This window comes from Mustela erminea, chromosome 18, assembly GCF_009829155.1.
Source record: "Mustela erminea isolate mMusErm1 chromosome 18, mMusErm1.Pri, whole genome shotgun sequence".
Taxonomy (NCBI): Eukaryota; Metazoa; Chordata; class Mammalia; order Carnivora; family Mustelidae; genus Mustela; species Mustela erminea.
This window is the reverse complement of record NC_045631.1, coordinates 2391764-2407232: the sequence shown is the minus strand read 5'-3', so window position 1 is coordinate 2407232 and position 15469 is coordinate 2391764. Positions and strand designations below refer to the sequence as shown.

Here is a 15469-nt window from a genome sequence, read left to right as displayed (position 1 = left end):
AGAAATCTTTGCGGAGAAAGGTTGGGGCTGTGAGGGAAAGTCAGCAGGATGGGGTGATGCAGAGCATCTGAAGGAACTCGCTGGATTCGGATACTGAGGAAGTCCTTCCTAACAGGTGACGTTTTAGCTGCCGGAAAAGGAATGACAAGTGCAGAGGACCCTCTTCCTTCCACCTTCGCGTGTGACACGGCGGCAGGAGTCTTCTAAAATGGTGTCCACCATCTCTGCGCTCGCAGCTCCGGCCTGCCGAACTTCCCCACCCGCAACGTCGAGCGGCGACAGCACCGGCCCTGCACGAAGCCCGACTGTGTCCCCGCCCTCCTCTCGGATTCCATTCCTACCGCCTCCGCCCGCCGGCAAGCGGCTTGCCCTTACTTGTCATGGCGACTGTCCAGCTTTGTGCCAGGAGCCTCGCGGGGGTTGCTGGGATTGGGATTTTCCCCTCCCATGTGCTCCGACTGGCGCTAAAAGTTTTGAGCCTCCCAAAAGTCCAGAGCCACGATCCTGGGCGCAGGTAGCCGCTGGGCTCCGGGGTCACCGGGCGTCCGGCCTCGGAGCGTGCTTCCCGGGACGGTGACACGCTCCCCCGAGGTTCGGGTAAGCTCCTGACTGAGCCAGATGAGTCCCCTCTGAGTCACCGGCTCTCGGCTCCGTGTGTTTTCAGCTCGGGAGAGTCGTGGGGGGCTGGGGGTGGGGCACCGGGGACGTAGCGCTCTGGGGGGCTGGAGCTTTGGCTGGCGGCAGCAGGCTAGGAATGCAGTGCGGGGAGGCCTGGGTGGCAGTGATGGGGATGTTAGGACCAGCCGGACTCGCGGCTGGACAGGACAGTGGGACCTGCAGCGGCCTAAGAGGTGCCTCGCCGCCCCACCCCTCCCAGAGCTGGGTGCGGGAAGCCCTGAAACAAGACGCACAAAGCATCAGGATCTAAGATTTTCGGATCTCGGGATCCCGGGGACCCGTGGCCTCGGATTGTCGAGCCCCCCGCCTTCTGGTGGAACCCCGGGCTCCATTCCGCCGTGGTTATTCGGGGGCCGATGCTGGAAGCCCGAGCTGCGGAGGTCCCCCAACTTCCGGACCTTTGTCCTTCCCAGAGGGGGCTTCCCCGCCGGCCCTGGCTCCGCCGGACCGAGAAAACCCGGCCGGACCGCCCGTCGCGGGAGTGGGAAGGGCCCCATGCGAGGCCTGCCCGCGCAACCCGGGACACGGCCCAGCCCGGGAGGCCCGCGAGCCTCGTTATTGTGCGGCTGCACCTCTACACTCCTGCCTGCGCCGCAGCGCTTCCGGTTTCTTTTTTCCGGAGCGGCTCACTGTCCCCCGACTGCGGGGAAACAGAGAAGATGTCACGGAGCTGGTCTCCGCTTCCGCGCGGACGGGGCCGCTCGCCCCCTTCTCCACTTTTTTCCCCCTCGCAGGACCACTCCGCTGTCAGGCTGGGGCGGGAGGGAGTGTCTGTTTGGACGCCAACCTCGGTCCCTCCCCCTCTGTGAATGGTGCGCTCCACCGCGCCGGCTCCGCCGCGCGGACGCGACCACTGCGAGGGAGGGGGCTCTCAGACAGCGCGCCGACGGCAGGCCCGGGGGTTTTCGAGAGCGGGTGCGTTTGACACTTGACTATGACAGTGCGACGACGCGCCGTTTGTCTGTGGCCGAGACACGGTCTCCGGCATCCGGCTCGCGGATTCAGCCATTCCGATTTCCGACGCAGCGCGAACGTCGTGGGGGCGGAAGGGGCGGGCCTGGAGGGGGCGGAGCCCGCCGAGCCGAGCGGAGCCGAGGGGAGCCGAGGGGAGCCGGAGGGAGCCGGAGGGTGCCGGAGGGGCGGGGGTCCGGCCTCCTGTGCGTGCGTCCTTCCCCGCGCGGGGCTTCCAGCCTGCGCCCACTCACCTGCTCACCTGCCGCGCACCTGCTTCGTGCCCGCCTGTGCGCGCGCCGCGTGTGTACAGCTCGCTCCGAAATCGAGGCCGCATTTACACTCACTGCAATTAGACGAGTTTTGGCAACTCACTCCCAGCCTGTCAAAATAAAAGTTTTCATCGCCCCCGAGAAGGTGCTCGTGCTTCTCCCCAGTCAGCCGCAGACCCTCGGCTTTACTTTGAGTTCCGTCGCCGGTTTTGCCCGTTGGAGAGCGTCGTGTAAATGGACCCACGCCGTCTGTGCTTCCTGGCGTAGGCTTCTGGTGGGCAGCACCCGCGCCTGCGACGTCCCTCCGTGTCCCTGAACGTATCCATCGTGTGTCGGTGTTCTTGGTCCTTTGTATTAGCACATCTCATCGCAGGACTAAAGCGTGGATCGTTTATCCGTTCTTCTTTCGGTGACCATTTGAGTGGTTTCCTGTTTGGGGTTATTTCGAATAAAGCTGCTATGAATATTCCTGTACAATGCTCTTCATAGCCCTATGTTTTCATGTTTTGTTTTTGTTTGTTTTGTTTGTTTTTTGGATAACTGCTTGGGCATGGGGCATGGAATTGCTAGGTAGGAGTGGAGACCTAAACTTCATGTTTTAAATTCTCATGTTTCGCAGTGGTTGTGTTCCATTCTCACCAGCAAGAGCCGTCCTTCCTCACATTTGGTTTGTCGGTCTTTCTAATGTGGCGCATCTTTGTGGGGTTTTGGTTTTTTTAATATTTTATTTATTTATGTGACACAGAGAGAGATCACAAGTAGGCAGAGAGGCAGACAGAGGGTGGGGGGGGGAGCAGGCTCCCTGCTGAGCAGAGAGCCTGATGCTGGGCTCGATCCCAGGACCCTGAGACCCTGACCCAAGCTGAGGGCAGAGGCTTAACCCACTGAGCCACCCAGGTGCCCCATCATTGTGGTTTTAACCTGCAATCCTCTTAGCTGGGAGCAGTTTCCACGTGCTTATTGGCCATTCCTATGTCATCATGGAAAAAGCTCTTCAAATCTTTCCCCCAATTTTTAAAGTGGGTTTATTTGCTTTCTTATTTTTTTCAAGATTTAATTTATTTTTTTGACAGAGATCACAAGTAGGCAGAGAAGCAGGGAGAGAGAGGGGGAAGCAGGCTCCCTGCTGAGCAGAGAGCCCGATGCAGGGCTCCATCCCAGGACCCTGAGACCATGACTGGAGCTGAAGGCAGAGGTTTAACCCACTGAGCCACCCAAGCGCCCTTATTTGCTTTTTTAAATTGTGTTCCGCTACAGAGCAGTTTTTTGTATATTCTGGATAGGTCTCTTGTCAGTATCTGTGTTTTCTCCTGACCTGTTGCTTGCCTCTCTCTGTCAGGGTCTACGAAGGAGCAACAGAAGATTCATCTTCTGTCTTTCAAACGTTTTCTGTGACCTGTTTAGAAAATCTTTGCTGACCCTAACATCATGAAGATACTCTAGGATATTTTTTTTCGAGAACCTTTACAGTTTTAGGTTTTATACTTAGGTCTGTGAGCCATAATTAATTAACTTTTTTTTTTTTTTACGATTTTTATTTATTTATTTGACAGACCGAGATCACAAGTAGGCAGAGAGGCAGGCAGAGAGAGAGGAGGAAGCAGGCTCCCTGCTGAGCAGAGAGCCTGATGTGGGGCTCAATCCCAGGACGCTGAGATCATGACCTGAGCCGAAGGCAGAGGCTTTAACCCACTGAGCCACCCAGGTGCCCCTATTTTCTGTTTCTTTGTTCTTCTTTTCAAACATATGAGGAAGAAACAATACCAGTCTTACTAATTTCATGATTAGTTAACTAATTTAATGATATCCTGAGAATCCTGATACCAAAACCAGACAAGGATGTTAAAAGTAAAGAACAGGGGCCACCCTCTCTCTGCTTGTCTCTCTGCCTATTTGTGATCTCTGTCTGTCAAATAAATAAATAAAATCTTAAAAAAAAAAGTAAACATTCTTGCTATATTTATATATATGCAAAAATCTGACAAATCTTAGCAAATCAAATCTGATAATCTATAAAAATGGTAGATACATCCTGACCAAGTAAAGTTTATCTCTAGGTAAACTCTAGACTGCAGTAAGGTTGTAACATTTTAAAAATCAGCCAGAGTAATTTGCCACATGAAGAGATTGAAGGATAAAAATCCTATGATCATTTCAACAGATGCATAAAAAGCAGTTGACATTATCCAACACCTATTCGTGTTTTTATTTATTTATTTATTTATTTGAGAGAGATCACAAGTAGACACAGAGGCAGGCAGAGAGAGAGAGGGAAGCAGTCTTCTTGCTAAGCAGAGAGTCCGATGTGGGACTCGATCCCAGTACTCTGAGATCATGACCTAAGCCGAAGGCAGCGGCTTAACCCACTGAGCCACCCAGGTGCCCCTATTCATGTTTTTAAAAAGAAAAGAGAAGCCAACCTCCCAGCAAAGTAGGAAAAGGGAAACTTTCTCAGTCTGATAAAGGGCACCCCCAATCAAGTTACCATCAGCACATAATTGTGACAGACTGAATGCTTGTTTTCTAAGATCAGGAACTAGGATTTGATTCTCATTCCTTCAGTACTGAAGGTATTGAGCCCCACGTTGGAGGTAAAGACTACTTTAAAAATAAAATCTTGAAAAGAAAAACTAGGGGTGCCTGAGTGGCTCAGTGGGTTAAGCCTCTGCCTTCGGCTCAGGTCATGATTTCAGGGTCCTGGGATCAAGTCCCACATCAAGCTATCTGCTCCGTGGGGAGCCTGCTTCCCCCTCTCTCTCTGCCTGCCTCTGCCTGCTTGTGATCCCTCTCTCTGTCAAATAAATAAATTAATTAAAAAAAAAAAAGAAAAGTAAAACTACCACGAGTGATAAGTGATTTTAGCGAGGTCACAGATTTCAAAAGCAATATACATGAATTATATTTTTATATAATAGCAACCATTGAATCTGAAGTCGGGTAATAAATTATAAAAACAATGCCTCCTGCAAAGCATCCAAAAACATGGCGTACCTGGGGATAAATTGAACAAAAGGTAGACAAGCGTTCTGTATTCAAATTGCAAACTGCTGTGTGAATTTAAGGAAGATTTAAATAACAGACTACCGTATTCCTGGATGGAACACCCAATATTGGTGAGATATCAGGCTCTCCAAAATCACTTAATTTGATCCCAGTCAAAATCCTAGCAGGTCTGTTTGTAGAGACTGACAGGCTGATTCCAAAATGAAAATGTAGTACAAAGTTGGAGGTCTTAAACTAACTGACTTCAAGATTACTATAAAGCTACTGTAGGACATAGCCGTGAACAGAAGAGAGCCCAGGAGAAGACCATAAGTGTAGTCAAATGGTTTTCTAACTTTTTTATGTGTTTGAAATTATCCATAGGGGCGCCTGGGTGGCTCAGTGGATTAGGCCGCTGCCTTCGGCTCAGGTCATGATCTCAGGGTCCTGGGATCGAGTCCCGCATCGGGCTCTCTGCTCAGCAGGGAGCCTGCTTCCCCCTCTCTCTCTCTCCCTGCCTCTCCGACTACTTGTGATTTCTGTCAAATAAATAAATAAATAATCTTTTAAAAAAAAAAAAAAGAAAGAAATTATCCATAATAGGTCTTATGCAATTTTCTTTCTCAGGTTTGTTTGTTTTTTGTTTTTTGTTTTTAGAAAAACACTGATGAGAATAACAAGCACTCATAGTCTCACCAAATAATTATAACATTTAACATTTTGTCTTATTTGTGTCCCTGTTTTAATCTACAAGTAATGTATGAATACCATCCTTTTTATTTTTCTTCATTATTCAAGCTAGAACCCTTTGACCAGTACCCCCAGTCCCATGAGCATACGTATCTCCCCCTCTCTGAGAGCATCACTGTCATATCTTTGTAAGTTTTTATTCTTGCCTTTCATATTTTCACATATATATGTTTGTAAGCAGTAAATACAGTTGACTCTTTTTTTTTTTTTAAGATTTTATTTATTTATTTGACAGAGAGGATCACAAACAGGCAGAGAGGCAGGCAGAGAGGGAGGAGGAAGCAGGCTCCCTGCTGAGCAGAGAGCCCGATGTGGGGCTCGATCCCAGGACCCTGAGATCATGACCCAAGCCGAAGGAAGCGGCCTAACCCACTGAGCCACCCAGGTGCCCTACAGTTGACTCTTGAACAGCATGGGTTTGAACTGCATGGGACCACTTATACATGGCTTTTTTCGGATAAATACAGTACAGTATTGTGAATGTCTTTCTTTTTCCCTTGTGATTATCTATAGTATTATCTGTAGCTTGCTTTTTTTTTTTTAAAGATTTTATGTAGTTAGTTATTTATTTGAGAAAGAGAGAGAGCAGGAGAAGGAGGAGGAGCAGGGGAAGAAACAGGCTCCTCCCTGAGCAGGGAGCCGGATGAGGGGGCTCAACCCCAGAGCCAAAGGCAGACGCTCAACTGACTGAGCCATCCAGGCACCCCTGTCTGTAGCTACTTTAAGAATATAGTGTATAGGGACGCCTGGGTGGCTCAGTTGGTTGGACGACTGCCTTCGGCTCAGGTCATGATCCTGGAGTCCCGGGATCGAGTCCCGCATTGGACTCCCAGCTCCATGGGGAGTCTGCTTCTCTCTCTGACCTTCTCCTCTCTCACCTTCTCACTCTCTCTCTCTCAAGTAAATAAAAAAATAAAAATCTTTAAAAAAATATAAAAAAAAAAAAGAATATAGTGTATAAGGAGCCCCTGGGTGGCTCAGTTGTGAAGCATCTGCCTTGGGCTCAGGTAGTGATCTCTGGGTCCTGGGATCGAGACCTTCATTGGACTCTGTTCAGTGGGGAGTCTGCTTCTCCCTTTTTCACTGTCAAATAAATAAAATGTTTTTTTTAAATATATATAGTATATAATAAATATACAAAGTATGTGTTAATTGATTGGTTTTTTTTTAATTAATTTATTTATTTGACAGACAGAGATCACAAGTAGGAAGAGAGGCAGGCAGAGAGAGAGGAGGAAGCAGGCTCCCTGCTGAGCGGAGAGCAGGACTCTGGGATCATGACCTGAGCCGAAGGCAGAGGCTTTAACCCACTGAGCCACTGAGGTGCCCCTTGATTGTTTATGTTATCGCTAAGGCTTCTGCTGAGCAGGGGGCTGTTAGCAGTTACATTTGGGGGCACTCAAGGGATACACATGTATTTTCAACAGCACAGGGGAGCGCTGCCCCAACCCCCACATTGTTTAAGGGTTGACTATAGTTATTCTGCATTTGTAAATCACATAAACTACTTATATTACTGTGTTTGGCCTTTTGTTGGGGGGGGTACCCCTGCAAACTTTTTTTTTTTAAATTATTTATTTATTTGACAGAGAGATCACAAGCAGAGAGGCAGGCGGGGGTGGGGGGGAAGCAGGCTCCCCACTGAGCAGAGAGACCGATGCAGGGCTTGATCCCAAGACCCTGAGATCATGACCTGAGCGGAAGGCAGAGGCTTAACCCACTGAGCCAGGCAGGCGGCCCATTGCAAGCTACTTTTTAATCAGCCTGTATCTGAGCTATGTCTAGTTCCATACACACAGATAAATTCATCTCTTCAAACTGCCGCAGTGAATGTGTCTTGTGGGCATTTCATGTAGTAGGTATTTCCCTACCGATACATAGTAATGTTTCTCATCATCTCACGGAGAACACTGGCATCAACATATTTGTGCAAGACTTGTGATGCTTCCCCATTGGAGTGTCTTCTAAGGGGGTCTGCCTAGACTTGGTTTTGTGAAGTAGTAAGTTGCCAGACTCTGCCTTATTACTCTGCAGAATCGTCTTTTTTGTTTTTTTGTGTTTTGTTTTCTGGTCATAGCTTTCAACGAAGAAAGTTTGTTACACCAGACTCCGGATGTATTTAGAAGCCTAATTATTTAGAGCTTGGGTGTGGCTTTGGACAGCCCAGGTTCAAATCCCTCGCCCTGCCCGTGGAGAGGTTTCTGAACCTGGGTAAGCGAGTTAATTCCTTCAGCCTCCGCTCCTGCAGCTGAAGATGATACCTAGGGTACTGGCTTCTTGAGAGGATTAATGGGATAAGCCACAGGGAGCAGTGGGCCCCCGTGGGGATGATAAGCAACCCCCACTGTTAGGATGGTGGTGGGCTGGGTGCCTCGGAGGAGAGTCTGGCCTGAGTTGGTGGCCTTCCCACCAGGGAAGGTCCTGCCACTCCAACTGTTTGGAAAGTCTGGTTCAGCTTTGGAAAATGTAATGGCCCTTGATTCTCACCCCCGGGAAGGAACCTGCTCTGAAAAGGTTTTCTAGTGATTCTGCCTGCAGTATAGAACTAATAAAATGGATCAGTCCTGAAAACGCACAACGTTTGTTGAGCTCTTATTATGTGCCAGGCACTCGTCTCAGCTCTGTGCGATCCCCATAATAAGTAGGGTGCTATTTTAAAGCAGAGGACACTGAGGCCCAGAGAGGTTAAGTAACCTCCCCAAATGACACAGCTATTAGGTGGTGAGCCTGGGATGCAGGCCTAGCCTGCTGCTCCTTTCTCCTGTCCTGGGTACTTTTCACCAAGCACATAGAGATGAGCAAAACTCCATGCCTGTATGTGAGAAAGCCGAAAGGCTAGCCCTTGGGGTAGGGGAAGTTGCCCTGCAAATGTTAGGTAATAGTACAATGTCAAACTCAGGGCTTTTGACTTCTGAAACTCCCTTCCATGAAAAATCTCAAAGTTCTTTTGATCACTGATGCGGGGCAGAGGTCCTGGTCCTTCCTCACCAAGCAAATGTTCGGGATCTCTCCCCCGGCTGCCCCCTCTTGCCTCTTCCCTGCACAGGCATTGTCCATCCCTCACTCACGCCAGTTAGCGATGGCAGCTGTGATAAAGAGCCCTTTGCCAACCTCCTCACTGGAGAACTTTTTTCTTTTTTTTTTTTTTTTTTTAAGATTTTGTTTATTTATTTTTTTTTATTTATTTATTTTTTAAGATTTTTTTTTTTTTTTATTTGTCAGAGAGAGAGAGCGTGAACACAGGCAGACAGAATGGCAGGCAGAGGCAGAGGGAGAAGCAGACTCCCTGCCGAGCAAGGAGCCCGATGTGGGACTCGATCCCAGGACGCTGGGATCATGACCTGAGCGGAAGGCAGAGGCTTTAACCCACTGAGCCACCCAGGCACCCCCGAATGGTCATTTTTAGCAGAAGTTCAGTTGCTCACTGGTGTGTGTGCTGTGGGCAGATCCCTTCCCCTCTCTCTGAGACGCAGCTTCCTCACCTGTGGGGGTCACCTTTTGGGGGGGGGGTTGCCTAGGGCGGCCAGTGTGGTTCTCTGGACAAATGAATTAACACACATAAGTGGATTTCACAAACTCTTATGTACATAAGAAATCAGGCCCAGGAGCAGGTGAATGTTGGGAGGGCAGGGGAGGGTGATGGTGGGAGGAGCCGCGGGGGTAGGGGTGATGGGCTTGTCCCCGCTCTGTAAGACACAGGTCATGAACAGGGCATCCACAGGGGGCGTGTTTTTTCCGAAAAACTCATGTCAAACTTGGGGAAGATGTCAGGAGGCGGTGGAAGCATAGCCTGGTAGGTGCCCGGGCCAGGACTGGGACCACCCCTGTGAACTGCTTGCTCCATCAACAACCCCGGCTCACGACTGGGGCACAGCCATTCACCAGCTCACCGCAATCAGGGAGCCCGACCGGACAGTCTTTGGGTGGCCTGGGCAAACACCCCTGAGGAGCTGTGAAGATGAGGTCCCAGAACGTGCCTCCCCCAAGACAGTGGCTGACCCCAGGGTTCCCAGTAGAGGGAACCACCAGTGCGGGGTAAACCGGACTGTGTCTGGTAGCAGAGAAGGCTGCCAGTGGCTGGAGAGTGCTAGAAGATGAGGTCAGAGAGGCAAGCCAGGGAGTCCTAAGCCGGGGGTGGGAGTGGAGGTGGCGGTCCTTCAGGAAGCTTCGTGATGAAGGGGGTCAGGTGGGCAATGTGGGTGTCTGGGGAGGTATTCCCCCCTCCCCGGGTGGAGGATATGGGCTGACATGCTTCATCCTTATTACCAAGACAGAGGGCAAAAGTAGGGTACCCTTGGGCGCCTGGGTGGCTCAGTGGGTTAAAGCCTCTGCCTTTGGCTCAGGTCATGATCCCAGGGTCCTGGGATCGAGACCCCCATTAGGCTCTCTGCTCAGTAGGGAGCCTGTTTCTCCGTCTCTCTCTGCCTGCCTCTCTGCCTACTTGTGCTCTCCATCTGTCAAATAAATAAATAAAATCTTTAAAAAAAAAAAAAAAAGTAGGGTACCCTTTCAGGAAGGCTGTGGACCCCCTGGTGGGAAGCCTGGAATTCTCTCTCTGGTTATCTTTGTGCCTTGAGGACAGGTGGGCTGGGCTGCGCCATCGAGAGGCTGGGCAGGCACAACGCCCTGGCTCTTGGGGAGGCCGAGGCCAGGGCCATGGCATCTTGGACCTGGTATGGTGTTGGTGGAAGTATCCACCCTGCCTCAGGGTTGGGGGTCCCGGGGTTGGGTGTGTCTCACTTGGAACCCCCACTTTGCTCTCCCCAGTGGCCACACTCCATTCCCAGGAGCTGCAATGCAGGACCCACAGTCCGAGCTCACCATCGACCCCCCTTTAAGCCAGGAGACATTTTCCGAATTGTGGAACCTGTAAGTGGAAGGCAGGGCAGGCTCCTCACCAGCCTCCCGGGACCACTGCCCCATTCTGCCCGTCCTGCCCACCCACCCCGATCCCCAGCCCCCTGGTAGATGCCCGTGGGGGGGTGGTGGGCAAACGGCCGCGCTGACTTCCTGCTCTTGTCTTCCAGGCTTCCTGAAAACAATGTTCTGGTAAGGACGGGATGTAGGGAGAGCCAGTGGGGGCCTGAGGGGCCGGGGGCTGAGGACCTGGCCCTCTGACTCTTGTCTCCGCACCTGCAGTCCCCTGCGGTGGATGAACTGCTGTCAGAAGGCGTGAACTGGCTGGGAGAAGGGTCCAATGACGCTCCCAGGATGCCGGCGACTCCTGCGCCCGCAGCGCCCGGACCCGCCCCCTCCTGGCCCCTGTCATCTTTTGTCCCTTCCCCGAAGACCTACCCTGGCGCCTATGGATTCCGTCTGGGGTTCCTGCATTCTGGGACAGCCAAGTCTGTTACTTGCACGGTCAGTGGCCCTCAGGGGCTGGTTTCCATGGGAACATTGGGTGCCTGGCCACACGCCCCCTGGCTTTTTCTGTTCGGGACTTTGGGGTGCCTGTCCAGTCTGCACTTGCTGTCAGTCTTACCTATTTAGTTCGGGACCTTGGGCTTTTGTCCTTCCCATCATATGGGGCCCTGGATCTCTCCCTCGTTTCCTTTGCTCATTCAGCCCTTGGCTCTTTAAAGTAAGCTTCTAGGATGCAGACCCTCCAGCCCGGCCATGTCTGGCCACCCTCTGCACACCACTCGCAGCCTCCAGGGGGTGTTTGGGCTGTTTGTCCGTCCCCTGACCCCTCTCCTTTCCTTACAGTACTCCCCCTCCCTCAACAAGCTGTTCTGCCAGCTGGCAAAGACCTGCCCTGTGCAGCTGTGGGTCAGCTCGCCACCCCCAGCCGACACCTGCGTCCGGGCCATGGCCATTTACAAGAAGTCGGAGTTTGTGACAGAAGTGGTGCGGCGCTGCCCCCACCATGAGCGCTGCTTGGATAGTAGTGATGGTGAGGGGGGCGGGGGCACAGACCGGGCAGGGCCGGTGCCCGGAGACCTTAGACCCCTGACTCCTCCCCGATGGCTCTGCTTACAGGTCTGGCCCCGCCTCAGCATCTCATCCGGGTAGAGGGAAACCTGCGGGCCAAGTACCTGGACGACAGGAACACCTTCCGGCAGAGTGTGGTGGTGCCCTACGAGCCGCCCGAGGTCTGCTTTGGTGTCTGAGCTCTCTGGGAGGGGAGGGCTGGAGGGGCTTGTCAGGTGGGACATAGGGGGGCTTTCTTCTCCTTGCTCAACATCTCCACGGCCCCTTGCGGGGTGCAGAGCTGGATGAGTCATTCCCATTCCGAGGTGGGGGAAACTGAGGCCTGCGGAGACTACAGTCCTGCCCCCGGGGGCGGGGCAGCCTGACCGCGGGCCTGTCTGCTGTCTCAGGTGGGCTCCGACTGCACCACCATCCACTATAACTACATGTGTAACAGTTCCTGCATGGGGGGCATGAACCGCCGGCCCATCCTCACCATCATCACTCTGGAAGATTCCAGGTAAGGAATCTTACCCATCCTTCCTGCTCATTCCCGTGCCCACATACGGACTCTTCCCGGCTGCCCGCTTCACGCCCTCCGCCTCCCCCGGTTTCCTTTCTGTGGCTTCGGAACCTCTCTGGCCCTGTGGCTTCTTACTATTCCTCTGGCTTAGGCTCCACAGAGGATGAGGGCGGTTGGGATTTGAGGGGGCTCGGTGAGAGGGCTCACCTCCCTTACTGCCGCCTGCTTCTGTCTTCTTGCCTGGGGTAGTGGTAATGTGCTGGGACGGAGCAGCTTCGAGGTACGCGTCTGTGCCTGTCCTGGGAGAGACCGGCGCACAGAGGAGGAAAATTTCCGCAAGAAGGGGGAGCCTTGCCCCGAGCCGCCCCCCGGGAGCACCAAGCGAGGTAAGCAGGCAGGACTAGAGGAGGCAGGGGGAGCACAGGAGGGTGCATTACGGCTCCCAATGTGCCCTTCTCTTGTCTTCCCAGCACTGCCTCCCAGCACCAGCTCGTCTCCCCCACAAAAGAAGAAGCCGCTGGATGGGGAGTACTTCACCCTTCAGGTACCCAGTCTGGCGGGGACAGGCAGGCTCCCACTCAGTGGGACCGGAGGAGGGAAGAAAAACTGAATGGAGCAGATGGGAGGCTGGGCCCTGGTCCTCTGTCCATCCTTCCCTCTGCTCCTGTCCCTGATCCTGGAAGTGAATGTTGCTAGCTTGAAGATGGGTTTCAAGCCCGGCTCCCAGAACGCTGGTTTCTTTCTGGGCTGCTCTGCCTGCAATTAGGCCCCCTGCCTTCAGGGGGCAGCCATCCCTCGCTGCGGATTACAGTTTACCTCAAGCCAACAGGGAATGCCCTTTGGGCTTTGCCTTCACGCTTTTCTCTCCCTCCCCTCCCCTGGCACAGATCCGTGGCCTTGAACGCTACAACATGTTCAGGGAATTGAATGAGGCCTTGGAGCTGAAGGATGCCCTGAATGGAAAGGAGCCAGGGGGAAGCAGGCCTCACTCCAGGTGAGTGACCGGGGCCCTCACCCAGCCCCCAGCCCCTGCCTTCCCACCTTGGAAAGCCACAGGATTCTGTTCTTATCCTACCTTCAAGGTCAAACGGAGCTGATGCCCTCGGGGGGGGGAGGGGCATGGGGTCCACCCTGCCCAGACTTGCTTCCGTCTCCCACAGGTCGATCCCACAACCCGGTTCCAGCCTTGGGAGGTCCCCAGACCCTTCAAGGGGTGAACAGTGGGGTACCTCTTCGTCATTTCCGGCAACCTCTAGTGCAGAGCTGGGGACTCAGCTAGGGGCCTGATAACCATGGGGCAGTATTGGACACAGCGGGGTTGGGATAGACCCCCCAGCCCAGCCAAGTACGAGCAGGTCCGTGTGGCCTTGCGACTGCCCTTCTTGGGTTCCGTTTCCTTGCTTGTCAGGGGGTGGGGGAAGACGGAGAGAAAACATGAAGTGCCCCAGGTGCTCAGCCAACATGCCTGTAGCTGGCTGCAGCCATTTTAACTGAAATTTCCCTTAGCCTACATCTAGGACAAGGAGCCCCAGCCTCCCACTCGCTGATGTCACCTCTCCCCGCCTTGTCTCCCAACAGCCACCTGAAGGCTAAGAAGGGGCAGTCTACCTCCCGCCATAAAAAACCGATGCTGAAGAGAGAGGGGCCTGACTCAGACTGATGTCCCCTGCTTCCTGAGGCCCCCGCCCCGCCCCTGCTGACCCTTCCCCACCCTCCCCCACCCTCCCTCCCTGGCATTTTGGGGACTTGGAACACCTGCTTGGTGTGTTGACTGCTTTGGTACAGGTGTACCCCACAGTAGCCCGGGGTTCTTCCATCCACCTTGCCCTAACGCGCTCCTAAAGGAGGTGGCCTCCAAGGTCAGTTGGTTGGGGGGGACGTAGGACGTTCCAGCTGGTTTTTAAAGATTTTTACTGTGAGGAACCGTGGGAAAGGTAGGAAAATGTTCCTGAATGTCAGGTGCATTTTCAAAGCCATCACAGACTGGGCTCTGAGCCCAGTTCTCTACCGTTTTAGCCAGTGGTTGAAATTTCCTAATTTCATAGTCCATTTTTATGAAATTCTGATAACCATACCTACCTCACGAAGTTTGTTGTGAGGGTGAATGAAAGGGTGTATGTCTGACCCCCCCAAACAGCCCTTTTCTCCCATGGTGCCTGTGCCTTGGTGCCTTCGTAGGTGTCGTTGGTTCCCTGTCCCTGCTGGTGGGTCGGGTGACAGCTTCTGTGACGGGCAGCTGGCGAGGGGTCCCCACCTTGCTGGCATGGCCAAATCCTGTCTAACCTCCTGGGGAGCCCCGGCACCCCCAGCATCTCATCCCATCTCGCAGCCCGGAGGACTGATTCCATCCCATGGTGTCGGGTCTATCTGCCGAGGGCTTTTGCCTCCCCGCCTGGTTCAGGGTGAATTTCTTCTGCACTCTGCACTCATCACCCATACCCCCTCCTCCTCTTCCCCTTTTATATCCTCTTTTTGTACTGATGTGTCATTTTACAATAAAACTTGGTACCACCTGTGTGTCTGCGGGGCGGGCACCTGGGCTGGCTGCGTGGGGCCTGGTGCGCGGCAGGGGTGAGGAAGGAGGGAACGCTGGGAGACAGCCACCTGAGTGTCCCGGGAGCAAGGGCTGGGGGGCGCCCAAGGCCGGGGCTCCCGGAGGAGAACAAAAGCTGGAGACTGGGTCAGTCTGCGGGCTGCATGACAACAAGGGAAGGGGGGACTCCATTCATAACTCGGGAACCAACTGTCCCTCCTCCCCTCCCGCCAGGCCTGGCACGAGGTTCTCTCCTGCCCCTGCTTCTAGGATTGGGCCGCTGCCCCCCTCCGTCAACCTCTCACCGAGGATTATGGGATTTAAATGTCTGATTTAGCAAGACTGAGCCTCTGGGGTCGCCATCTGCTCCACAGGAGAGGAACGGGACACCTGGGTCCCCGAGGGGAAAGGCGGCGGGCGACGTCAGATGAAGAGAGGGAGCAGGGGAGGCCTGCCAGCCTGGGTCCCAGGAAAAGTGGGGGCGGCTAAGGTGAGGGCTGGGGTGTGGGGCCGGGGCCTTCCCGGCATCCCCTCAAACTGGGCCTGATGCCAGGCAATTCAATGAATTGAAGCTTTAAACTCTGCCAAGAAAACCTTTCAAAGGGCTTCTTGGAGTAGGGAGGAGAGCTGAGGTTGGGGAGCCCAGCACCCCCTCCTGTCCTATTCCTCGGTGCTGCTGGCTCCCAGGGAGGGGGGCTGGGGATGAGCTCTCCCAGTCCCCCGCTGCTGGCCGAGCCAGTGCCTGGAGGAATGGCCAGACAGTGGGAACATGGCTTGGCCCACCTCCCTAGAGGTGTGTGGGGGGGAGTGGGGTGCTAAGGTCTGGAGAGGCTTCTGAGGCCACTGTCTTCTCAGCCTTATCAACCAGGC

At 53.5% G+C, this 15469-nt stretch overlaps 1 protein-coding gene across 4 annotated transcripts; it reads left to right on the top strand.

Annotated features, from left to right (window-relative positions):
* Positions 1-402: 402 nt before the first annotated feature.
* TP53 (tumor protein p53) lies at positions 403-14583 on the top strand. 4 transcript variants are annotated; one of them, XR_004280827.1, is made up of 12 exons: positions 403-597; positions 10401-10502; positions 10661-10682; positions 10773-10994; positions 11340-11526; positions 11613-11725; positions 11954-12063; positions 12316-12452; positions 12537-12610; positions 12954-13060; positions 13227-13421; positions 13645-13735. XR_004280827.1 is itself a non-coding variant. In XM_032322544.1 (11 exons), the coding sequence occupies exons 2-11, from the start codon at positions 10429-10431 to the stop codon at positions 13724-13726; spliced, it is 1128 nt and encodes a 375-aa protein (XP_032178435.1). In that variant the 5' UTR covers positions 408-597; positions 10401-10428; the 3' UTR covers positions 13727-14583. The 4 variants fall into 4 exon arrangements, 1 of the variants encoding a protein (XP_032178435.1); XR_004280828.1 differs by lacking the exon at positions 403-597 and adding an exon at positions 5972-6018; XM_032322544.1 differs by lacking the exon at positions 13227-13421 and having other exon boundaries at positions 408-597; positions 13645-14583.
* Positions 14584-15469: the final 886 nt, after the last annotated feature.

Bases quoted from the DNA above. Each gene is read 5' to 3' on its own strand.
- TP53 (XM_032322544.1), top strand. From the start codon at position 10,429: ATGCAGGACCCACAGTCCGAGCTCACCATCGACCCCCCTTTAAGCCAG. The intron at 12,064-12,315 runs GTAAGGAATCTT...TGCCTGGGGTAG, and splicing joins ATCACTCTGGAAGATTCCAG to TGGTAATGTGCTGGGACGGA. The intron at 13,061-13,644 runs GTGAGTGACCGG...GTCTCCCAACAG, and splicing joins GGAAGCAGGCCTCACTCCAG to CCACCTGAAGGCTAAGAAGG.